The sequence below is a fragment of the Ursus arctos genome, unplaced genomic scaffold, assembly GCF_023065955.2.
Source record: "Ursus arctos isolate Adak ecotype North America unplaced genomic scaffold, UrsArc2.0 scaffold_27, whole genome shotgun sequence".
NCBI classification, from domain to species: domain Eukaryota; kingdom Metazoa; phylum Chordata; class Mammalia; order Carnivora; family Ursidae; genus Ursus; species Ursus arctos.
In genome coordinates this window covers 6,504,905-6,526,646 of record NW_026622952.1, presented here as the reverse complement: position 1 = coordinate 6,526,646, position 21,742 = coordinate 6,504,905, and the positions used below count along the sequence as shown (strand labels likewise).

General features: G+C 35.5%; 1 protein-coding gene across 1 annotated transcript in view; it reads left to right on the top strand.

The window, feature by feature from the left end:
- The window catches only part of ADAM32 (ADAM metallopeptidase domain 32), a 168,340-nt gene that overhangs the window by 30,081 nt on the left and 116,517 nt on the right, over positions 1-21,742 (top strand). Inside the window, exons 5-9 of the mRNA XM_057303370.1 lie at positions 1,541-1,617; positions 3,112-3,289; positions 8,909-8,977; positions 14,185-14,256; positions 14,463-14,629. Of these exons, the coding sequence (XP_057159353.1) occupies positions 1,541-1,617; positions 3,112-3,289; positions 8,909-8,977; positions 14,185-14,256; positions 14,463-14,629 (563 nt within the window). The remainder of the gene's footprint in view (positions 1-1,540; positions 1,618-3,111; positions 3,290-8,908; positions 8,978-14,184; positions 14,257-14,462; positions 14,630-21,742) is intronic.

The following is a 21,742-nucleotide window of genomic DNA, read 5'->3' as shown; positions in this document are numbered from 1 at the left end:
TTTATACAATCTGGTCCTCTTTACCTGACTGAACCTCATTTCCTGTTACTGTCTGTCTTGCTCATTCTGTTCCAGCTATATTGGTCTCCTTGCTATTCTTCAACATACCAGACATGTTCTCCTTCCAGGATCTTTGCACTTTCTGTTTTCTTTGATCCAGATGCTTGCTTTTTCCCAAGACTCCCAAGATTCCCTTTCCTTAGGGTCTTTGCTTAAAATTACCCTATTAGTCCCTGACTAACTCCTGTTTTAAATTGCTCTCTTACCCTTAGTACTCTCTTACTTTATCTGTTTTGTTTTCTTTATGGTGGTTATCAATATATGATGTGCCATATATTTTATCTATTTATTTTCTGTTTCCCCAGTGCAAAATAATCTTCATGAAGGCAGGGATTTTATTTTAGTCTTTTTAATTCACTCATGTATCCCCAGTGCCTAGAAAAATGCCTGGCATATAGTTAGCATGACAAAAATTTGTTGAAAGATTGAATTTGGACACCATGTTGCTTCACTTTTATTGCATAGGACTATAAGTTTCCTTTTCTTGCACCTTCTTCTTCCCCTTAGTTCCATTATAAAACAGTGTGTTAATTAGAAATCTTACATTGGTTTCCACCAAAATTTATAGCACTACTGAATCTTGGAAATTACATAATCTTCTCCCTGTGATGATGTCTGCTATATTTCTAGCTTGATAGTACTGTGATCAGAGACCAAACTTTGATTTCAGTTCTTTAAAATTTCTTGTCTTGCTTCATGGCCCAGAATATGGTTTCATTTTTGTAAATGTTCCATATTCTTTAAAAAGAAAGTACATTCTACAATTTTTATTCTACCTGTATTAGGTTGCTAACATGCTGTTCAGATCTTCTGTGGATTCTGAATGCTTGATTTATCAGTTGCTGACAGAAATGTATCTTTTACTATGATTATTGCATTTCTCTTTTTGCTATTTTTTAAAATTTTGAGCTTATATGTTTTGAAGCTATCTAGTAAGTGAATACAAATTTGGAATATTTATATCTTCCTGATCAGTGGAAATTCTTTTCATTATGAAATATCCCTCTTTATCACTTAGTAATGCTTCTTGCCTTCAAATCTTCATTTCCTGTATTAGTATAGTTTCAGAATCATCCTTTTGGTTTGTGTTGATATGGTGTATTGTTTTCTAGTTCTTTAATCCTTAAATTTTAGATTTTTTAATAGAATATGAGATTTTTAAAGAAATCTAGATTCATAATCTTTGTCTTTAATTCATGACCTAAATTTATATATCAGGAAGCAATTTAAACTAAAATATGGGGTAACACTTTGGAAGCAGAGTATAAAATAATAATCCCAAATATTGATCAGAAGAGTAGTTAATATAGTGAAAGTGACATATATAGGGAAACTTTTCCTGAATGTCACTTTATTCATACTGATATATAAACCATGTAGCCTGTGAAAATATTCAGAAAGTTCTAGCAAGTATAAAAATAAGAAATCATTAGAAAGTTTGTCAATCCTAAATAACTACTTCACTTTTTTTCTTTCCTAGGCTCAGTGCTACTACCAGGGGCATATTGAAGGACATCCGAACTCTGTTGTCACACTCAGCACATGCTCTGGATTGAGGTTATTTTTTGTCATTGATATGTGAACATTGTGGTTAATGATATTGGCTGCAGTGAATTTGTTATGTTTATATTAAGTTTGGGGCTTAATATAGGGCTTAAGAGGATTCCCATGTGAAGATAATGCAATGATATCCTCCTCTGAACATGTTTCTTCTCTTGTATCTCCTCACATTCCTTGCTGACCAGAGACATTTCTAACCTCTTTCAAGGTTTATATTTCCTAGTCTCCTTGTTCTATATCTTGTTTTTTTTTTAAGCTACAGAAATGACAACTGAATGTAAATGACTACAGAAAGTTGGAAGAGCTGTTTAGGATAGCTTATTTTTTCAGCAAATGGATATGTTTTGTACCTACCATGTGTCACCTACTGGCCTAGTGTTTGAAGATATAAAGATAAATAAAGATAAACAAGGCATACTTTTTCTTAAGGAAAATCACCTTCAGGGAGAGGAGGCAAATTCTATATAAGCAAATAATTACTAATATAGTACTCACATTTTTCTAATAATATCACTGTCTTATATGCTAACAATTGTAAGGTTTCTTCCTTAGTGCTTAGAGTTTTCCATTCTGTCAGGAAATTCTTCTTCCTCATTTTTATAGTTAGTATAGGAACCTTATTTTAACAAATAAGTGTTCCTCAGTGATTGTTACATAGAACCCTAAAATTTGGTTTTTGGGAAGTAGCTACTTAAACTGTAACCTGTAGTCAGAGAAGAATAGTTATAAAAGTTGTCTATTTTTTAAAATCTTGCTTTTCTTATTCAGACTGTGTGCATAAAGAAGATTAATAAATGCCTTTTCATAATTACTGCTAAATTTTATTTTTATAAATCAAATTTTACTTATTACATATACTTCTGTTATATAAGCAATGTGATCATTTTTCAAAAGCAGTGCCAACCAGAGAGAAATTCATTTAGATTTCTGTTTACTATTGCTTTCATTAAGCCACTGACTTGGAGAACAGGGAATTCCTTAATCACTGTAACGCTGTATATTTATACACCTTGCAAATGATTATGTAGTTTCTGCTGCCTTTATATCTATAGAGAGAATCGAATGGAAAGTTAATTTTGTGGATTGTGGGAGATTTTTGTCTCTTCAAAATTATCTCCATAATGTAAAGAGTTTGGGTCAAAATACTGAGCTCAAAAATGTTCTTTACCCTCCTCTTCCTCCTCCTCCTTTTGGATTCTGTCAGAGTTCTATAATAGAGAATTGATTAAAAGCACTTACAGTTTTTGGGGCACCTGCGTGGTTCAGTCTTTAAGCATCTGCCTTCAGCTCAGATCGTGATCTCAGAGTCCTGGAATCGAGCCCCGCATTGGGCCCCCTGAAGTCTGCTTCTCCCTCTCCCACTCCCCCTGCTTGTGTTCCCTCTCTCTCTCTCTCTCTCTGTCAAATAAATAAATAAATAAATAAATAAATAAATAAATAAATAAAATCTTAAAAAAAAAAGCACTTACAGTTTTATTCTTAATATTACAGAGGAATACTGCAATTTGAAAATGTTTCTTATGGAATTGAGCCTCTGGAATCTGCAGTTGAATTTCAGCATCTTCTTTATAAATTAAGGAATGGAAATGGTGAATTTGAAGATCTTACTGAAAATAACCAAGGCATAGAGCAAAACCCAGTGGACTATAACATTTTTGTAAGTGAAAAGGTGAGTTTGTGTATGTTTTATTACTATTTTCAGGGCAATTATTGTCCTTACTTAATTTATGTAAAAGAAGATTATATTAATGTATTGTATAACTGTAGCAAATATTCTTTCCTTCAGAACATCCTCATCTTTTCTTAATGTTACAATTTCCTTTGAACCATAAATGGCCTTTTCCTTGCATCAACTGATCATCTACTTTTTTATGATACATTTTTATTCTAATCCTTATTTTGTTATATACTTACAACTTTCTAAAGACTAGTGTGTATTCAGTGTAAATTTAAGAAACTAAATTCCTACTTTTGTGTCTGTATTCCTGGAAGTTATTTAAAGGCCAGTATTTTTTTTCAGCTATAGTCAAATTTTATTCTTTCTGTATCTAAAGCTCAGCACATCTTTTGATTCAGGGGAATTTTTTTAAATTAGTTATTGGGGTAGAATTTAATGATTCATCAGTTGCATATAACACCCAGTGCTCATTACATCAAGTGCTTTCCTTAATGCCCATCACCCGATTACCCCTTCCCCCCCACACCTTCCCTCAGCAACCCTCAGTTTGTTTCCAGAGTTAAGAGACTCTTTCCCTATGTTCATCTTTTTTGTCTCTTAAATTCCACATATGAGTGAAATCATATGGTATTTGTCTTTCTCTTACTGACTTATTTCACTTAGCATAATACCCTCTAGTTCCATCCATGTCACTGCAAATGGCAAGATTTCATTTTTTTGATGGCTGAGTAGTATTCCATTGTATATATATACCACATCTTCTTTATCCATTCATCTGTTGATGGACCTCTGGGCTCTTGCCATAGTTTGGCTATTGTGGACACTGCTGCTATAAACATTGGGGTGTATGTGTCCCTTTGAATCAGTATGTTTGCATACTTTGGATGCAATTGCTAGGTCATACGGTAGCTCTGTCTTTAACTTTTTGAGGAACCTCCATACCGTTTTCTGGAATGACTGCACTAGTTTGCATTCCCAAGAACAGTGTAAGAGGGTTCCCATTCTCTGGATCCTCGTCAACATCTGTTGTTTCCTGAGTTGTTCATTTTAGCCATTCTGACTGGTGTGAGGTGGTATCTCTGTGGTTTTGATTTGTATTTCCCTGATGCCAAGTGATGTGAGCATTGTTTCATGTGTTTGTTGTCCACTTGTATGTCTTCTTTGGAGAAATGTCTGTTCATGTCTTCTGCCCATTTCTTGACTGGATTATTTGTTTTTTGGGTGTTGAGTTTGACAAGTTCTTTATCGATTTTGGATACTAGCCCCTTATCTGATAAGACATTTGCAAATATCTTCTCCCATTCCATAGATTGCCTTTTAGTTTTGTTGATTGTTTCCTTTGCTGTGCAAAAGATTTTTATCTTGATGAAATCCCAGTAATTCATCTTTGCTTTTATTTCTCTTGCCTTTGGAGATGTGTCTAGTGAGAAGTTGCTGAGGCTGAGGTCTAAGAAGTTGCTGCCTGTGTTCTACTCTAGGATTTTGATGACTTCCTGTCTCACATTTAGCTGTTTCATCCATTTTGAGTCTGTTTTTGTGTATGGTGTAAGAAAATGATCCAGTTTCATTCTTCTGCATGGAATATCTTCTTCCATCCTTTCACTTTTAGTTTATATCTATCTTTAGGCCTCAAATGAATCTTTTATGGGCAGCATATATGGGTCTTGTTTTTTTAATCTAGTCCCTTATCCTGTGCCTTTTGATTGAAGCATTTAGCCCACTTACATTTAAGGTTATTATTGGTAGGTGTGTACTTACTGCCATTTTGTTAATTATTTTCTGGTTGATTTTTTAGTTCTTTTTGTCCCTTCTTCTATTGCTCTCCTACCTGTGTGATTCGATGACTTTTTTCTGTTATGCATGGATTCTTTTGTCCTTATTTTATTGTGTATCTATTATAGGTTTTTGGTTTGTCATTACCATGAGGTTCATAAAACAACCTATGTATATAGCCATCTTTTTATTTTTTATTTATTTTTTAAAAATTTTTCTTTATTTGACAGGGAGAGAGAGAGAGAGAGCACAAAAAGGTGGAGCAGCAGGCAGAGGGAGAGGGAGAAGTAGGCTCCCTGTTGAGCAGAGAGCCCAGTACAGGGTAAATTCCAAGACCCTGGGATCATGACCTGAGCCAAAGGCAGCCGCTTAACCAACTGAGCCACCCAGGGGCCCCTATAGCCGTCTTTTTAAAGTTGATGATCTCTTTATTTTGAATATATTCTAAAAGCACTACATTTTTATTCCCCCTCCATGTTCTAATTTGATTTCATATTTTCATCTTTTATTTTTCCTTAACCAATTATTGTAGATATAGTTGATTTTGCTGCTTTTGTCTTTTCACCTTCATACTAACTTATAAATGCTTAATCCACTACATTCACTTTACTTTGCCAATAAGATTTTACTTTCATAATTTTCTTTTTTTAATTTAATTTAATTTTATTTTATTTTTATCAATATTTTTTTAATGTTTTTTTATTATGTTAGTCACCATACAGTACATCCCCGGTTTCCGATATAAAGTTCGAAGATTCATTAGTTGCGTATAACACCCAGTGCACCATGCAATACGTGCCCTCCTTACTACCCATCACCGGTCTATCCCTTTCCCCCACCTCCCTCCCCTCTGAGGCCCTCAGTTTGTTTCTCACAGTCCATAGTGTCTCATGTTTCATTCCCCCTTCTGATTACTCCCCCTTTCTTTATCACTTTCATAATTTTCTTACTTGTAGATACGACTTTTTCTTATCTACTTAAATAAGTCCCTTTGACATTTCTTTTAAGTCTGGTTTAGTGTGATGACTTCTTTAATATTTGGAAAACTTTATCTCTCCTTCAATGCTAATGAAAGCCCTGCTGGATAGAGTATTCTTGTTTGTAGGTTTTTTCCATTCAGAACTTTGAATATATCATGGCAATCCCTTCTGGCCTGAAAAGTTTATGCTGAAAAATCATCTGATGGGTTTATGGGTGTTCCTTTGTTTATAACTAGTTACTTTTCTTTTGCTGCTCTTAAGATTCTCTCTTTATCTTTATTTTTTGACATTTTAATTATTATCTTGCTGTAGATCTTTTTGGGTTCATCTTGTTTGGTCCTCTCTGTGCTCCCTGAACCTGGACGTCTGTTTCCTTTTCCTGATAAGGGACATTTTCAGCTATTATATCTTCAGATAAGTATTTGCCTGTTTCTTTTCTCTTCTACTTCTGTAACCCCTATAATAAGAATGTTAGTATGCCTGATGTTGTCCTAGAGGACCCTTAAACTATTCTCCTTCTTAAAACTCTTTTTTCTTTTTGCTGGTCAGCTTGAGTACTTTCCGTTACCCTGTCTTCTGGATCACTGATCCATTCTTCTGCCTCCTCTACTCTGCTGTTGATTCTCTCTAATGTATTTTTCATTCAGGTGTTGTATTCTTCAGCTCTGGTTGTTTTTTATTTAAGTATTTTATATCTCTTTGTTGAAGTTCTGTGTGTTCATCCTATCTTCTCCAAGTTTAGTTATCAGATTTATGACTATTACTTTGAACTGTGCCAGAGAGATTGCTTATCTCCATTTTGTTTAGTTCTTTCTCAAGGTTTGTCTTGTTCTTTCATTTAGAACATATTCCTCTGTCTCCTCATTTTGCCTGACTACTTCTTTCTGTCTGTGTATTAGGTAGATCAGCTATGGCTCCTTATTTTGAAGGTATGGTCTTATTTAGAAGGTATCCTGTGGGGCACAGAGCATAATTTTCCCTCATCACCAGAATGAGGCACTCTAGGTGTATCCCCTGTTTGAGATCTGTGTGCCCTTCTGTTGTGACTGTGCTGCAACTGCTTTGGATGGTTTCATGGGCAGGGCTAGCCCCTGTTGTGGTTGGGTGCAAGCCAAGTCACAGCTGTTGCTGTTGCACTGGTGGGCAGGGCTTCCTCCCGCCCTTCCATCAGGCAAGAGCTCCTTTGGAAGGTCTTGTCCTGGCCAAGGCCGCCTGCTTGGTGTGTTAAGTCGGTAGCCACTTTGGGGGCTGTTGGTCCTGGCCAGGTATGCCTGCTGGGTGTGATAGAGGAGGACCACCTTGGAGGAGTACCTGCCAAAGTGGGTGGGTTAGACAGAACCAGTCCTCAAGGGAACCCTGGGATGGGGTGTACAGTGCTAACAACGTAGATGGAAAGTGTCAGAACTGGTACCAACCAATATTGGACCAGCTAGGCAGAAGGAGGGTGAGAAAAATAGCCCCTACCAGCTTTTCTGTTCTCAGAGCAAGTTTTTACAGATCTCTGTCCCTCTGACATATACCCTAAAATTAGTCATTAAATTTTCAAATAGCTGCCTCTGTGCTGGGCCTCAGAATGAGTGAATATGTGCACAGGCTCTTTAAAAGCACAGTCTCAGTTTCCTGTAGCCCTCTAACACTCCCGGAATTAAACCCTGCTGATTTTTAAAGCCATATATTATGAGGGCTAATCTTTCCACTACAGGCCCCCAGTGTAGGGAGTACCTAATGTGGATCTCAAACCCCTTGCTCTTCAGGGAGGCAAAAGTCAACAAAATGGAAGGAGCAAAAATTCTTGCAAACCATATACCTGATAAGAGGTTAATATCTAATATATGTAAGAAACTCATACAATTCATAGCAAAAATAATGAGATTTAAAAATGGCAAAGACTTAAATAGACATTTTTCTAAAGAAGGCATACAGATGGCCATCAGATATGTGAAAAGGTGTATGCCATCACTAATCATCAGGGAAATGCAAATCAAAACCACAATCAAATATCATCTCACACCTATTAGGATGGCTATTACCAAAAAGACAAAAGGTAACAATTGTTGGTGAGGCTGTGGAGAAGAGGGAACCTTTGTGCACTGTTGGTGGGAATGCAAATTGTTGCAGCCACTGTGGAAAGAATATGGAGATTCCTCAAAAAGTTAAAAATTAACTACCTATGATCCAGAAATTTTACTTCTGGGTATATATCCATAGGAAATGAAATTAGTATCTTGAAGAGATACTTCTACACGTCCATCTTGAGAATATATATTTATATTTATACAGTGGAATATTCAGCCTTGAAAAGGGATATCTTCCCATTTGTGACAACATGGATGAACCTAGAGGATGTTATGCTAAGTGAAATAAGCCACACACAGAAAGACAAATACTACCTGAATTCACTTATATAGTGCAATCTTAAAATAGTCAAACTCCTAGAAGCAAAGAGTAAAATGGTCATTGCTAGGAGCTGAGGACAAGAAGAAATGGGGAAATGTTGGTCAAATGGTACAAAGTTTCAGTTAGGCAAGATAAGTAACTTTTGGAGATTAAATATATAGTAATATGGCTATAGTTAACAATAGTGCATTGTAAACTTGAAATTTGCTGAGTATTGATCTTTTGCGTTTTTATTATGACACAAAAAAGAAAATGGTCACTATGTGAGGTGGATATGTTAATTAGCCTGATTATGACAATTATTTTAATATATATATCAAAATATCAAGTCTTATACTTTAAATATATATAATTTTTGTCAATTACAACTCAATAAAGTGAAAAAATGATTTTAAAAGTTCAGAAAAAACAATTTATGAAAGTTTTATAGGCTTTTAAGTGCTCTTTTTCTTTTTTCTAGTCAGAATCAGCTGTTCCAGATTTAATTCCTCTTTATCTAGAAATGCATATTGTGGTGGATAAAGCTTTGGTATGTATTTTTCTTTTTCCTTGCTTTTACATATTTGGTATGAATGTATAATTATCCCTAGCAGAAAGGAACTTAAAAATTCCAATCTTTTTACTACATGTTGTAGAGAGAACAGTGGAAAAATTTGCAAACTGAAAAACCAAATACTCAAAATTACATATTTCTATCAGAAATGTTTTATTTGAAATCTTTACATAAAAATGAATAACAAAATTATTTTTGGGCTGGTACTTCACATTTTTAGGAACTCTCTCCATCCACAATATTTTTAATGGTGATATTTGTTCCAAGTGAAAATCTTTAAGCTTTTAGTTTTTGTTTTTAGGGCACTTGAAGAGCCGTATGTAGCCTAGGGAATGTTTTGTCCTACAAAGTATTTATTGGCACAAAAGTGATGACAGTATAACTATGAGAACTGCTTACATTCCTGTATCGAGACTTTTTTTTTTGGACAGGTTTTTAAATGTTCACCTGTTCCAGTGTATTGTTTACCTGGTAAAACATACTTCTAAATCCCTGATTCCCAAAAACTATTTGAGGACCTCTAAACTTCAGAACCTTGGGATGAAAACTTAGTTGCACCCAATCAGGTGTGGCTTTATTTTCTCTATATTTCAGAGATTTCAGAAAACAGGGATAAAAATATACTTTCCAGGTTTTGTTCTGATGATAAACATTTGATTGTCACACCTCTGGAATACTACAGAGAATAGGAATCAAATACATTATTAATTCTAATTGTAGAATTGTACAGCTTGTCAGGAAGCCGGAGTTAAGATTCAGAGACATATAGGATTTAGAGAAGAATATGAAAATACTTGATTTATTAGAATATAGGGGAAAAGGACAAAGGGAACATTTAAGAGAAAATTAAGATATTTATAATAATGATGACTAAATTTCCAGGGAATATTCTGGATTATAAAAATCTTTTTTTTAAGTATTATGTTATAAACTTTGACAGTTGTTTTAAGAGCTTCTTGTCCAAATTGTCAGGTTTGCCAGCTATATGTTACTGATTAAACTTCCCTTTTCTGTTTTTATACATATTTACATATTCTTTAATAAAACAAACATTGAGCTTGCTGTAGCATCTGTGTTACTAGATGCTGGGTGTATAAAGAGGAACAATAGTGATATTGTCTTCAGTGACTTCCCAAATTTTAAATCCACAGTTGTAGTCTAGTGAATTCAGCGATATGCTTGAAGGAAGCATATGAGAGTATAAAAACATGGTCCAATGATGGAAAAAGACATGGAAACACATAGCTATAACCTGGGGTACTATAAAAACATGCAAGTAGGTATGTTAAAGTGTGTTTTTTTATTATTCATGTATGATGGGGCCAACAGATCAGGAGACGAAATTGCTATTAGGGAGATAGTTTGTTATTCACAGTTCCCAAAAGGAGAGAATATGCCACATCCTGCAGAAGCCACATGGGGAAATAACAAAATAGGTAAGGAGACAGAGGGAGCAAGGGGAGAACATGGACAGGAGACCTGATAATGGTTTCTGTGGGAAAGAACCCTCAAGGCAAAGTAGACAAGTTTAGGGTTGTCTAGCTTGAATAATTTCAGTGGGTTCTGGGATGTAGGGGTTGTCTCTAGTTGGCTCTTTGCATGATTAGGGCAGGGGAATAATGGCTTGGAGTGTGAGATCCTGATAAAGGAGGTGGTTGGGGGATGGTTTGTGGATAAGTTAGCTTGGATAATGAGGTGAGGGTGGGACCAGGGAAGACTTGATGCAAAACTTTTCCTTGCAAAGGCACATAAACATGAGAGAAGGTTCTTTTTATTTTTTAATTTTATTTATTTATTTATTTTTATTATAATAATATTTTTTTATTATATTATGTTGGTCACCATACAGTACATCCCTGGTTTTTGGTGTAAAGTTCCGTGATTCATTAGTTGCATATAACACCCAGTGTACCATGCAATATGTGCCCTCGTTACTGCCCATCACCAGCCTATCCCATTCCCCCACCCCCTTCCCTCTGAAGCCCTCAGTTTGTTTCTCAGAGTCCATAGTCTCTCATGCTTCATTCCCCCTTCTGATTACCCCCCTTTCTTTATCCCTTCCTTCTCCTACTGATCTTCCTAGTTCTTATGTTCCATAGATGAGAGAAACCATATAATAATTGTCTTTGTCTGCTTGACTTATTTCACTTAGCATTATCTCCTCCAGTGCCATCCATGTTGCAGCAAATGTTGAGAAATCATTCTTTTTGATAGCTGAGTAATATTCCATTGTATATATGGACCACATCTTCTTAATCCATTCATCTGTTGAAGGGCATCTCGGTTCCTTCCACGATTTAGCTATTGTGGACAATGCTGATATGAACATTGGGGTGCATATGGCCCTTCTCTTCACTACGTCTGTAACACTGGGGTAAATACCCAGTAGTGCAATTGCTGGATCATAGGGTAGCTCAATTTTTAACTTTTTAAGGAATCTCCACACTGTTTTCCAGAGTGACTGTACCAACTTGCATTCCCGTCAACAATGTAGGAGGGATCCCCTTTCTCCCCATCCTCTCCAACAATTGTTGTTTCTTGCCTTGTCAATTTTTGCCATTCTAACTGGTGTAAGGTGGTATCTCAGTATGTTTTTGATTTGAATTTCCCTGATGGCTAATGATTTTGAACATTTTTTCATGTGTCTGTTAGCCATTTGTATGTCTTCATTGGAAAAGTATCTGTTCATATCTTCTGCCCATTTTATGATTTGTTTATTTGTTTCTTGTGTATTGAGTTTGAGAAGCTCTTTGTAGATCTTGGATACCAGTCTTTTATCTGTAGTGTCATTTGCAAATATCCTCTCCCATTCGGTGGGCTGCCTCTTAGTTTTTTTGACTGTTTCCTTGGCTGTGCAGAAGCTTTTGATCTTGATGAAGTCCCACAAGTTCATTTTTTCTTTTGTTTCTCTTGCCTTTGGAGATGTGTCATGAAAAAGGTTGCTGTGGCCGATGTCATAGAGGTTGCTGCCTGTGTTCTCCTCTAGGATTTTGATGGATTCCTGTCTCACATGGAGGTCTTTCATCCATTTGGAGTTTATCTTTGTATATGGTGTGAGAGAGTGGTCAAGTTTCATTCTTTTGTATGTAGCTGACCAATTTTCCCAGCACCATTTATGGAAGAGACTGTTTTTTTTCCACTGGATGCTTTTTCCTGCTTTGTCAAAGATTAGTTGCCCAAAGAGCCGAGGGTCCATTTCTGGGTTCTCTGTTCTGTTCCATTGGTCTCTGTGTCTGTTTTTGCGCCAGTACCATGCTGTCTTTGTGATCACGGCTTTGTAGTACAGCTTGAAATCCGGCATTGTGGTGCCCCCAGCTTTGTTTTTCCTTTTCAACAGTTCCTTGGCGATTTGGGGCCTTTTCTGGTTCCACACAAATTTAAGGGCTGTTTGTTCCAGTTCTTTGAAAAATATTCCATGCTTATGCATTGGAAGAATTAGCATAGTTAAAATGTCCATGCTACCCAGAGCAAGCTACACTTTCAATGCTATCCTGATCAAAATACCAATGACATTTTTCAGAGAAGGTTCTTTTTAAAAAAAACCTTCAAGTTTAGTATGATTAATACATAGGGTTGAAGAAGGAAAATGGAAAGAGATAAATTGAAGAACTGACACAATATTTGGATTTTATCCTAATGGTAATGCAGCATCATTAAAAAGATTTTAAAGAAGGGACTGACAGGTTCGTGTTTTCATTTTAGAATCATCATTTTTGTGATAGTGTAGGGACTGGATTGCTGATGGGATAGTTGGAGACATTTAAGAGACTATTCCAATAATCAAGTCGAACATTTACTAATTAGTAGTATTAGTAATAGAAAAAAAGCAATTTTAAAAGTTACTGCTGAGGTTGAATTAGAAGGACTTAAATTGATTTGATTTATCCATTCACTTAATAAATTTATTGAGCATCGTGTAGATGCCAGTTACTATTCTACTTATTGAGGATGCAGCTGTGAAAAAGTTCTGCTCTTATGGAACATGCAGTATCATAAATGTGGGAGGTCATAGATGATAATACCATTAATTAAAGTAGTGGAAAGGTAAGTAGGACCACATGTTTGAGGGAGAATCATGAGCTTCGTTTAAGATATGTTTAATTTGACGGTCCTGTGGAACCGTCTATACTTTAGACTTTTGCTATACTTTAGAGAGGTGATTTATAGATATTGAATTTGACACATTCCACAAAGCTTATTTAGATTTCAGCAGTTGTATATACACTAATTTGTGTGTGTGTGTGTATAGTTTTATGCACTAGGATCACATATGCAGCCTTGTATAATCATTGTCACAATCAAGACACTCGATAGAACCATCACTATAAGACTCTGTTACATTATTTCTTCATAGTCACATCCATTTCTCCCTATTTCCCTATACTTTGTAACCTCTGGCAGTTGCTAATCTGTTCTCCTTTCCTTGATTTCAGGAATATTGCAGAAATGTTATCTTGTAGTATATATCCTTTGGAGATTTTTTAAATACTCAGCATAATTGTCTTAAGGTTTATCCAAACTGTTTCATATATCAACAGTTTAGTCAGTTCCTTTTTATTAATGATCAGTATTCCATGGTATGAATGTGCCACAGTTCGTTTAACCAGTTAACTACTGAAGGACATATGAATTATTTCCAACTTTGGGCTAATAATAAAATTGTTACGAACATTTATGAATATGTTTTTTTGTGAGCATCAGTTTTTATTTCTTTAAGATAAGTGCCCAGGAGTGTGGGGCGCCTGGGTGGCTCAGTTGGTTAGGTATCTGACTTGTGATTTTGGCTCAGGTCAGGATCTCATGGGTTGTGGGATTGAGCCCTGTGTTGAAGATACTCTCCCTCTGCCCCTCCTCCCACTTGTGCTCACTCTTTCTCTCTTGAATAAATCTTAAAAAATACAAATAAATGCCCAGGAGTGCAATTTCTGGGTCATATGGTAAGTATATTGTTTGTTTTGAAAGGAGCTGCTAAATTTTCCAGAGTGGCTGTACAATTTTACATTCCCACCAGCATATATGAGTGATCCAGTTTATATTTATTTTTTTTAATTTGTTACTGACTTATTTTGAACTGTTCTAACCCCAAAGCAGCCTCAAAGTTCTGAGAGTAGATGGAGAGTATATCTCAAAAATATTTTGCATAACAGATTGTATTTAATTTTAAAATTAATTTTGTTTTTCAGTATGATTACTTGGGCTCTGATAGCATGATAGTAACAAATAAAGTCATCGAAATTATTGGCCTTGTAAATTCAGTAAGTATTTTCCTTTTCATACTAGTTAGAAAAATTTATACTAGTTTTGAAATTATAATGTACATTAACTTCACTTGGCATTTCTGAATAATTAACCCATCTATACAAACTGAGTATGGATTTGTCAAAGCATTGAATTAATTTCTTAGTTATTGTAAAATAACATAAAGATTAATTTTTCATGTATTTCTCTCTTTTGTTTTTAGATGTTTGCCCAATTTAAAGTTACTGTTGTGCTGTCATCGTTGGAGTTGTGGTCAGATAAAAATAAGATTTCTACAGTTGGTGAGGCAGACGAAGTATTGCGCAGATTTTTAGAATGGAAAAAGTTCTATCTTACTCTAAGGCCTCATGATATTGCATATTTATTCATGTAAGAATAATGTTCCATTATTCTTAGAAAAAGATCTGTGATGATGATGTGGCTTTATTTAGGGAATTTTTATCCATCGGTGACTATTAATACATTATTATGTGCTTCACTCAGGCCTCATATCCTCTTTCTGTCAGTAAAAGAAGCTTGCTAAAATTTATTTCTGTGCTTATTAGCTTTTTACTAATGAGGAGATTGAGATTTCTAGGAGATTGAGAACATTTAGAGATTTCTAGTGGTTAAACAATTTCAGGATTCTTGGATCTAGTGGTGTCCTTCTGATTTGAACCCACAGGTTTTAACCCCAGAGCCCATAATCTTAACCACTAACTAAAAAAATGGGATTTATCTTATAAAGTTTGTATTTTTGTTATGAAGTTGGATCAGAGGTTCAGGAAAGTAGGTTAAAAATAGTTTACCCTAATGAATTTTCTGCATTATCTTAAAAAACTAGTTTTCTTTTTTGTTTTGTTCTAGTTTTTATTATGGGAAATTTCAAGCATAACGGCAGTTAAGAAAGTAAAATAATGAATCCTTATGTACCTTACATATCCATAAAACAATTATCAGTTTATGGCTAATTTTTTTCTTTTTCTCACCCCCTCAAACTCAGTTATTTTGAAGAAAGTCCTATGTGTCATTATTTACAGATCTCTGAAAGATAAGGATTGTAAGGATTCTTCAAAATGTATTTACAATACCATTATCACACCTAAAAAATGGCATTCCTTAAAGTCATCATTGTTTAGTCAGGGTTCAAATTTTGCATATTTTCTAAAATATTTTATATTTTACAGTTGGTTGGTTCAAATCTGTATCCATGCAAGGTCCACACATTCCATTCATTTGATATGTCTCTTAGTCTCTTTAAATCTGTGGGTTTCATTTCTGTTATATTTTCTTTCCAGTTTATTTGTTGAAGAAATCAATATAAGTTTTCTAATAATTAATTATAACCATATATTTTTAATTGAACTCATATAAAATTTAGTAACAATTATAATCAGCAATATCTTTCAACCAATCTGTATATACATATTTTTAAGTTGGCGTGTCAGTATTTCCTTTGCAAGTGTGAGATTAAAAATTTTCCCACATCTCTGCCAACAATAAGTGTTATTGATCTTTTCATTTTTTCGTCAGTCTGATTAATTAATGTCAGTGCTATTTATTTACTCTTAGGTTTTAATTTTAATTTCCATTAGTTAACATACAATGTTATATTAATTTCAGTTGTACCATATAGTGATTCAACACTTCCATAAAACACCAGGTGCTCATCACAAGTGCACTCCTCAAACCTCATCACTTCTTTAACCCATCACCTTAACCACCTCCCCTCTGATAACCATCAGTTTGTTCTCTATAGTTGAGTCTGTTTCTTAGTTTCCCTCTCCCTCTCTTTTCTTCCCTATGCTCATTTGTTTTGTTTTCTAAATTCCACATATGAGTGAAAAATGTGGTATTTGTCTTTCTCAAACTGACTTATTTCCCTTAGCATAATATTCTCAAGCTCCATCCATGTCATTGCAAATGGTAAGATCTCATTCTTTTTTTATGGATGAGTAATATTCCATTGTATATATATACCACTTTCTCTTTATCTGTTCATCAGTTGAGGGACACTTGGGCATTTTCCATAACTTGGCAATTGTACATAATGCTGCTTTAATATTGGGGTGTATGTATCCCTTTGAATTAGTATTTTTGTATTCTTTGGGTAAATACCCAGTGCAATTGCTGGATCATAGGGTAGTCCTATTTTTACCTTTTTGAGGAAACTCCATACTGTTTTCCAGAGTGGCTGCACCACTTTGCATTCCCACCTACTGTGCAAGAGGGTTCCCCTTTCTCCACATCCTCTCCAACACCTGTTGTTTCTTGTGTTGTTGATGTTAGCCATTCTGACAGGTGTGAGGTAATATCTTATTGTAGTTTTGATTGTACTTCCCTGATGATGAGTGACATTGAGTAACTTTTCATGTGTCTGTTGGCCATCTGTATGTCTTGTTTGGAAAAATGTCTATTCATGTCTTCTGCCCATTTTTAATTGGATTCATTTTTTGAGTGTTGAGTTGTATAAGTTCTTTATATATTTTGAATACTTACCCTTTTTCAGATATGTCATTTGCAAATATCTCTACCCATTCCATAGATTTCCTTTTAGTTTTGTTGATTATTTCCTTTACTGTGCAGAAGCTTTTTATCTTGATGAAGTCCCTAGTTTATTTCTGCTTTTGTTTCCCTTGCCTCAGGAGACATATCTAGTAAGAAGTTGCTATGGGCCGATGTCAAAGAGGGTTACTGCTTTGTTCTTCTCTAGGATTTTCATGGTTCCATGTCTTACCTTTACATCTTTCATACATTTTGAATTTATTTTTGTGTATGGTGTAAGAAAGTGGTCCAATTTCATTCTTTTGCATGTTGATGTCCAGTTTTTCCAACACCATTTGTTGAAGAGACTATCTTTTCCCATTGGATATTTTTTCCTGCTTTTTGTAGATTAATTAGCCATATAGTTGTGTGTTCATTTCTGGGTTTTCTATTCTGTTCCATTGATCTATATGTCTGTTTTTGTTCCATTGCTATACTGTTTTGGTCACTATAGCTTTGTAGTATAACTTGAACTCTGGAATTGTGATGCTTCCAGCTTTGCTTTTCTTTTTCAAGGTTGCTTTGGCTATTTGGGGTCTTTTGTGCTTCCATACAAATTTTAGGATTATTTGTTTCAGCTCTGTGAAAAATGCTGTTGGTATTTTGATAGGAATTGCATTAAATGTGTAGATCGCTTTGGGTAATACAGCCATTTTAACAATATTTGTTCTTCCAATCCAAGAGCATGGAATGTCTTTCCACTTCTTTGTGTCCTCTTCAATTTCTTTCATCAGTGTTTTATAGTTTTCATAGTATAGGTTTTCACCTCTTTGATAATAATTCTTTTCATAATAATTTGTTAAAGCATTGCAATGAAGATTTTAAAATTGTACTGTCCCTTGTATATTTATTAACTGATCTTCTGTAAAGTGGAGCTTTCTCTCATTAATTGGGATTATGCATGTTTGTGATACAGTTTTTTTTTAAAGATTTTATTTATTTACTTGAGAGAGAAAGTATGTGTGAGAGAGAACACAAGAAGGGGGGAGGGGTAGAGGAAGGGGAGACTCTCAAGACGGGTAGACTCTCTGCTGAGCAAGAAGACTGATGTGGGACTCGATCCCAGTACCCTGGGATCATGACCTGTGCCAAAGGCAGATGCTTAATCAACTGAGCCACCCAGGTGCCCTGTGAAATACAGTTTTTATGGAAAAGGCAATATGTGTGTTTTTCTCTTTAAGTATAAATTTTCAAGAAAGGAGATAGTAGATTTCTGTATAGTTGTAAGAAATGAGATAGATATTAAAACTTACTACAAAGCTACAGGAATCAAAACAGTATTACTAGCATAAAGATGGGCAAATAAGCCAATGAATAGAAAAGAGAGTCAAGAAATAAACCTTTGCATATATGATCAAAAGATTTTTGGCATGGATGCTAAGACCTTTCAATGGGGGAAAAGACAGTCCCTTCAACAAATCGTGTTGGGAAAACTGGAGATCCATGTGGAAAAGACTGAAGTTGGGCTTTATGCAGTATACAAAATTAACTTGAAATGGGTCAAAGATCTAAATTTAAGACCTAAAACTATTAGAAGAAGCAATAGGGGGAAAACTTTATGACATTGGATTCGGCAGTGGTTTCTTGAGTATGACATCAAAAGCATGAGCAACAAAAGTAAAAATAGATAAACTTGTATACATTAAAAAGGACAAAAAGAACAGAATGAAAAGGCAATCATGCTTATATGGTCAGTTAATCTATGAGTAAGGAGGCCAGAATATCCAATAGGGAAAAAGCAGTCCTTCAACAAATGGTGCTGAAAAAAACCAGACAGCTCCATGTAAAAGAGTGAGGCTGGACCAATTTTTTTTTTAAACCATACACAAAAATAAACTAAAGATGGATCAAAGACCTAAATTTCAGACATGAAGCCATGAAACTCCTAGTAGAAAATATAGACAGCAATTTTTTTTGACATCAGCCATAGAAACATTTTTCTAGATATGCCCTCTGGCAAGGGAAACAAAAACACAATTAACTATTGGGACTACACCAAAATAAAAATCTTCTGCACCATGAAGGAAACCATCAGCAAAGCAAAAAGGTAACCTACTGAATGGGAGAAGGTATTTTCAAGTGATATATCTGATAAGTGGTTACTATCCAAAATATATAAAGAACTTATGTAACTCAACAGCAACAAAAAAATAATCTGATTAAAAACAGAAGGCCTGAATAAACATTTTTCTAAAGAAGACATACAGATGGCCGACTGACACATGAAGAGGTGCTCAACATTACTAATCATCAGGGGAATGCAAATCAAAAACCACATTAGATATATCACCTCACACCTATAAGAATGGCTAAAATAAAAAAGACAAGGGGTGTCTAGTGGTTTGGTCAGTTAAGCATCAGACTCTTGATTTGGGCTCAGGTCATGATCTCAGGGTTGTGAGATTGAGTCCTACATTGGGCTCTGCACTGGGCATGAAGCCTGCTTAAGATTCTGTCTCTCTGCTTCTCCACCCCATCACACACTGTCTCTCAACAAATGTTGGTAAAGATGTGGAGAAAAAGGAACCCTTATACACTGTTGGTGGGAATGCAAACTGTTGGATCTGCTGTGAAAAACAGTATGAAGTTTTCTCAAAAAATTAAAAAAAGAATGCCATATGATTCAGTAATTTCACTATTTGATATTTACTCAAAACAAAAACACTAATTCAAAAAGGTATATGTACCCCTATGTGTATTGTAGCATTACTTACAATAGCCAAGATAATGGAAGCAACCCAAGTGTCCATTGATAGATGAATGGGTAAAGAAGAAGTGGTATATATACACAATAGAATATTATTCAGCTATCAAAAAGAATGAAATCTTGCCATTTGCAACAACATGGATCAACCTAGAGAGTAAAATGCTAAGTTAAATAAGTCAGATGGAGAGGGATAAATTCCATATGATTTCACTTATATGTGGAATTTAAGAAACAAAACAAAAATGAACAAAGAAAAAGGAGATTAAAAACTGGACATTTAAATTCAGAGAACAAACTGGTGGCTGCCAGAGAGGAAGTGGGTGGGTAGCTAGGTGAAACAGATAAAGGGGATTAAGAGTACAGTTATCTTGATGAGCACTAAGAAATGTATAGAATTGTTGAGGCATTATATTGTACACCTGAACCTAATACAAGACTGTATGTTAGTTACGCTTGAATAAAAAAAGAACAGAATGAAAAGGCAACCTATGGAATAGGAGAAGAAATTTTCAAATCATTTATCTGGCAAGTGTTTAATATCCAGAATACATAAGGAACTCAAACAATATAACAGCAAAAAGACAGTCTTATTAAAAATGGGCAAAGGACTTAAATAGACATTTCTCCAGATAAGATATACAAGTGTCCAATAAGCACATTAAGAAATCTTTGTCATTATGAATCATTAGAGGAATGCAAATCAAGAAATAGATACACTCAATCTGGAAATATTTTTTTTTCTGAGAAAAAAAAACTAAGCTGCATATGGACAAGAAAAAAAACCATGTTGAAACAGGGAGGAGAGGCTGAGACACAATCTCACCATAAATGGTTACTCAGAATTTGGGGGAACTCATAATTCTGAGCTTCTCTCTGAGGAACTAATGGCTTAAACCCCACATCTAACAACCCAGCTTTTTTTTTTTTTTTATCAATAATTATTTTATTTTATTTTATTTTTTTTTAAATGATTTTTTATTATATTATGTTAGTCACCATACAGTACATCCCCGGTTTCCGATGTAAGGCTCGATGATTCATTAGTTGTGTATAACACCCAGTGCACCATGCAATACGTGCCCTCCTTACTACCCATCACCGGTCTATCCCATTCCCCCACCCCCCTCCCCTCTGAAGTCCTCAGTTTGTTTCTCATAGTCCATAGTCTCTCATGTTTCATTCCCCCTTCTGATTACCCCCCCTTTCTTTATCCCTTTCTTCCCCTACCGATCATCCTAGTTCTTATGTTCCATAGATGAGAGAAATCATATGATAGTTGTCTTTCTCTGCTTGACTTATTTCACTTAGCATTATCTCCTCCAGTGCTGTCCATGTTGTAGCAAATTAACAACCCAGCTTTTAAGACCTGCACCTGAGAGGAAAGCCCACAAAACATCTAGACTTGAAAGCCAATAGGGCTTGCATCATAAGATCCACAGCTATAGAGAATTGGGAAACAGTTATTAAGGGCTCATCAGACTCTGAGGTTACCCCACAGGGCCTAGAACACAGGTAGTGGACAGAAATGCCCAGTCTTTCTGTGAAAGAGGGAATTTAACACACATCTAAGGGCCTAATGAATTACCAGTAGTTGCCATCTTTGTGCTTTCCTTCTGCATTACTCTAGGTTGCTGGAATCTCCAGAAAGACCTTGTGCACTCATCTGGTGCCAGTTTTTGTGGCTATTGCCCAAGGAATATCTGTTGGATCACCAGATGGTCAGTGGGGCTTACTTCCATGGGTCCTATAGGACTATAGCTAATAGAGAAATAGTTCTTGACTGGCTACACCCCGCAGGGCACAGTACAGAGATAGGAAACTGAAATGTACCCCCAGTCGTTCTGTGAAAGAGGCCTATTTGTTATCTTCATAGCTCTGGCCTGACGGCCACATAGTTAAATGCACATTGAGTTAAACAAACATCTAGAGGCTGACTATAATCCTCTTCAGAGACTGGGGAGGCCAGCAGGTGCCAACTTCATGCCCTTCCTCTGTCTTCCCCGAGGTCTTTGGCATCTCTAAGAAAGGAGCTTGTGCACATATCTGGTGCCCTAAACTTAGAGGCTGCTACCAGAAGATACATCCCTTGATACTCTGGCTTTGATGGCCAGTGGGGCTTGTGTTCATAGGGTGAAAGGGTGCTAACAAAGAAATGGTTCTTAACTGGCTGTCACCCCAGGGCTCAGCATAGTAGGAATAGAACAAAATGCCAGTCTCCCAGTGTTCCCCTGAAAGAGGTATGTTTGCATATG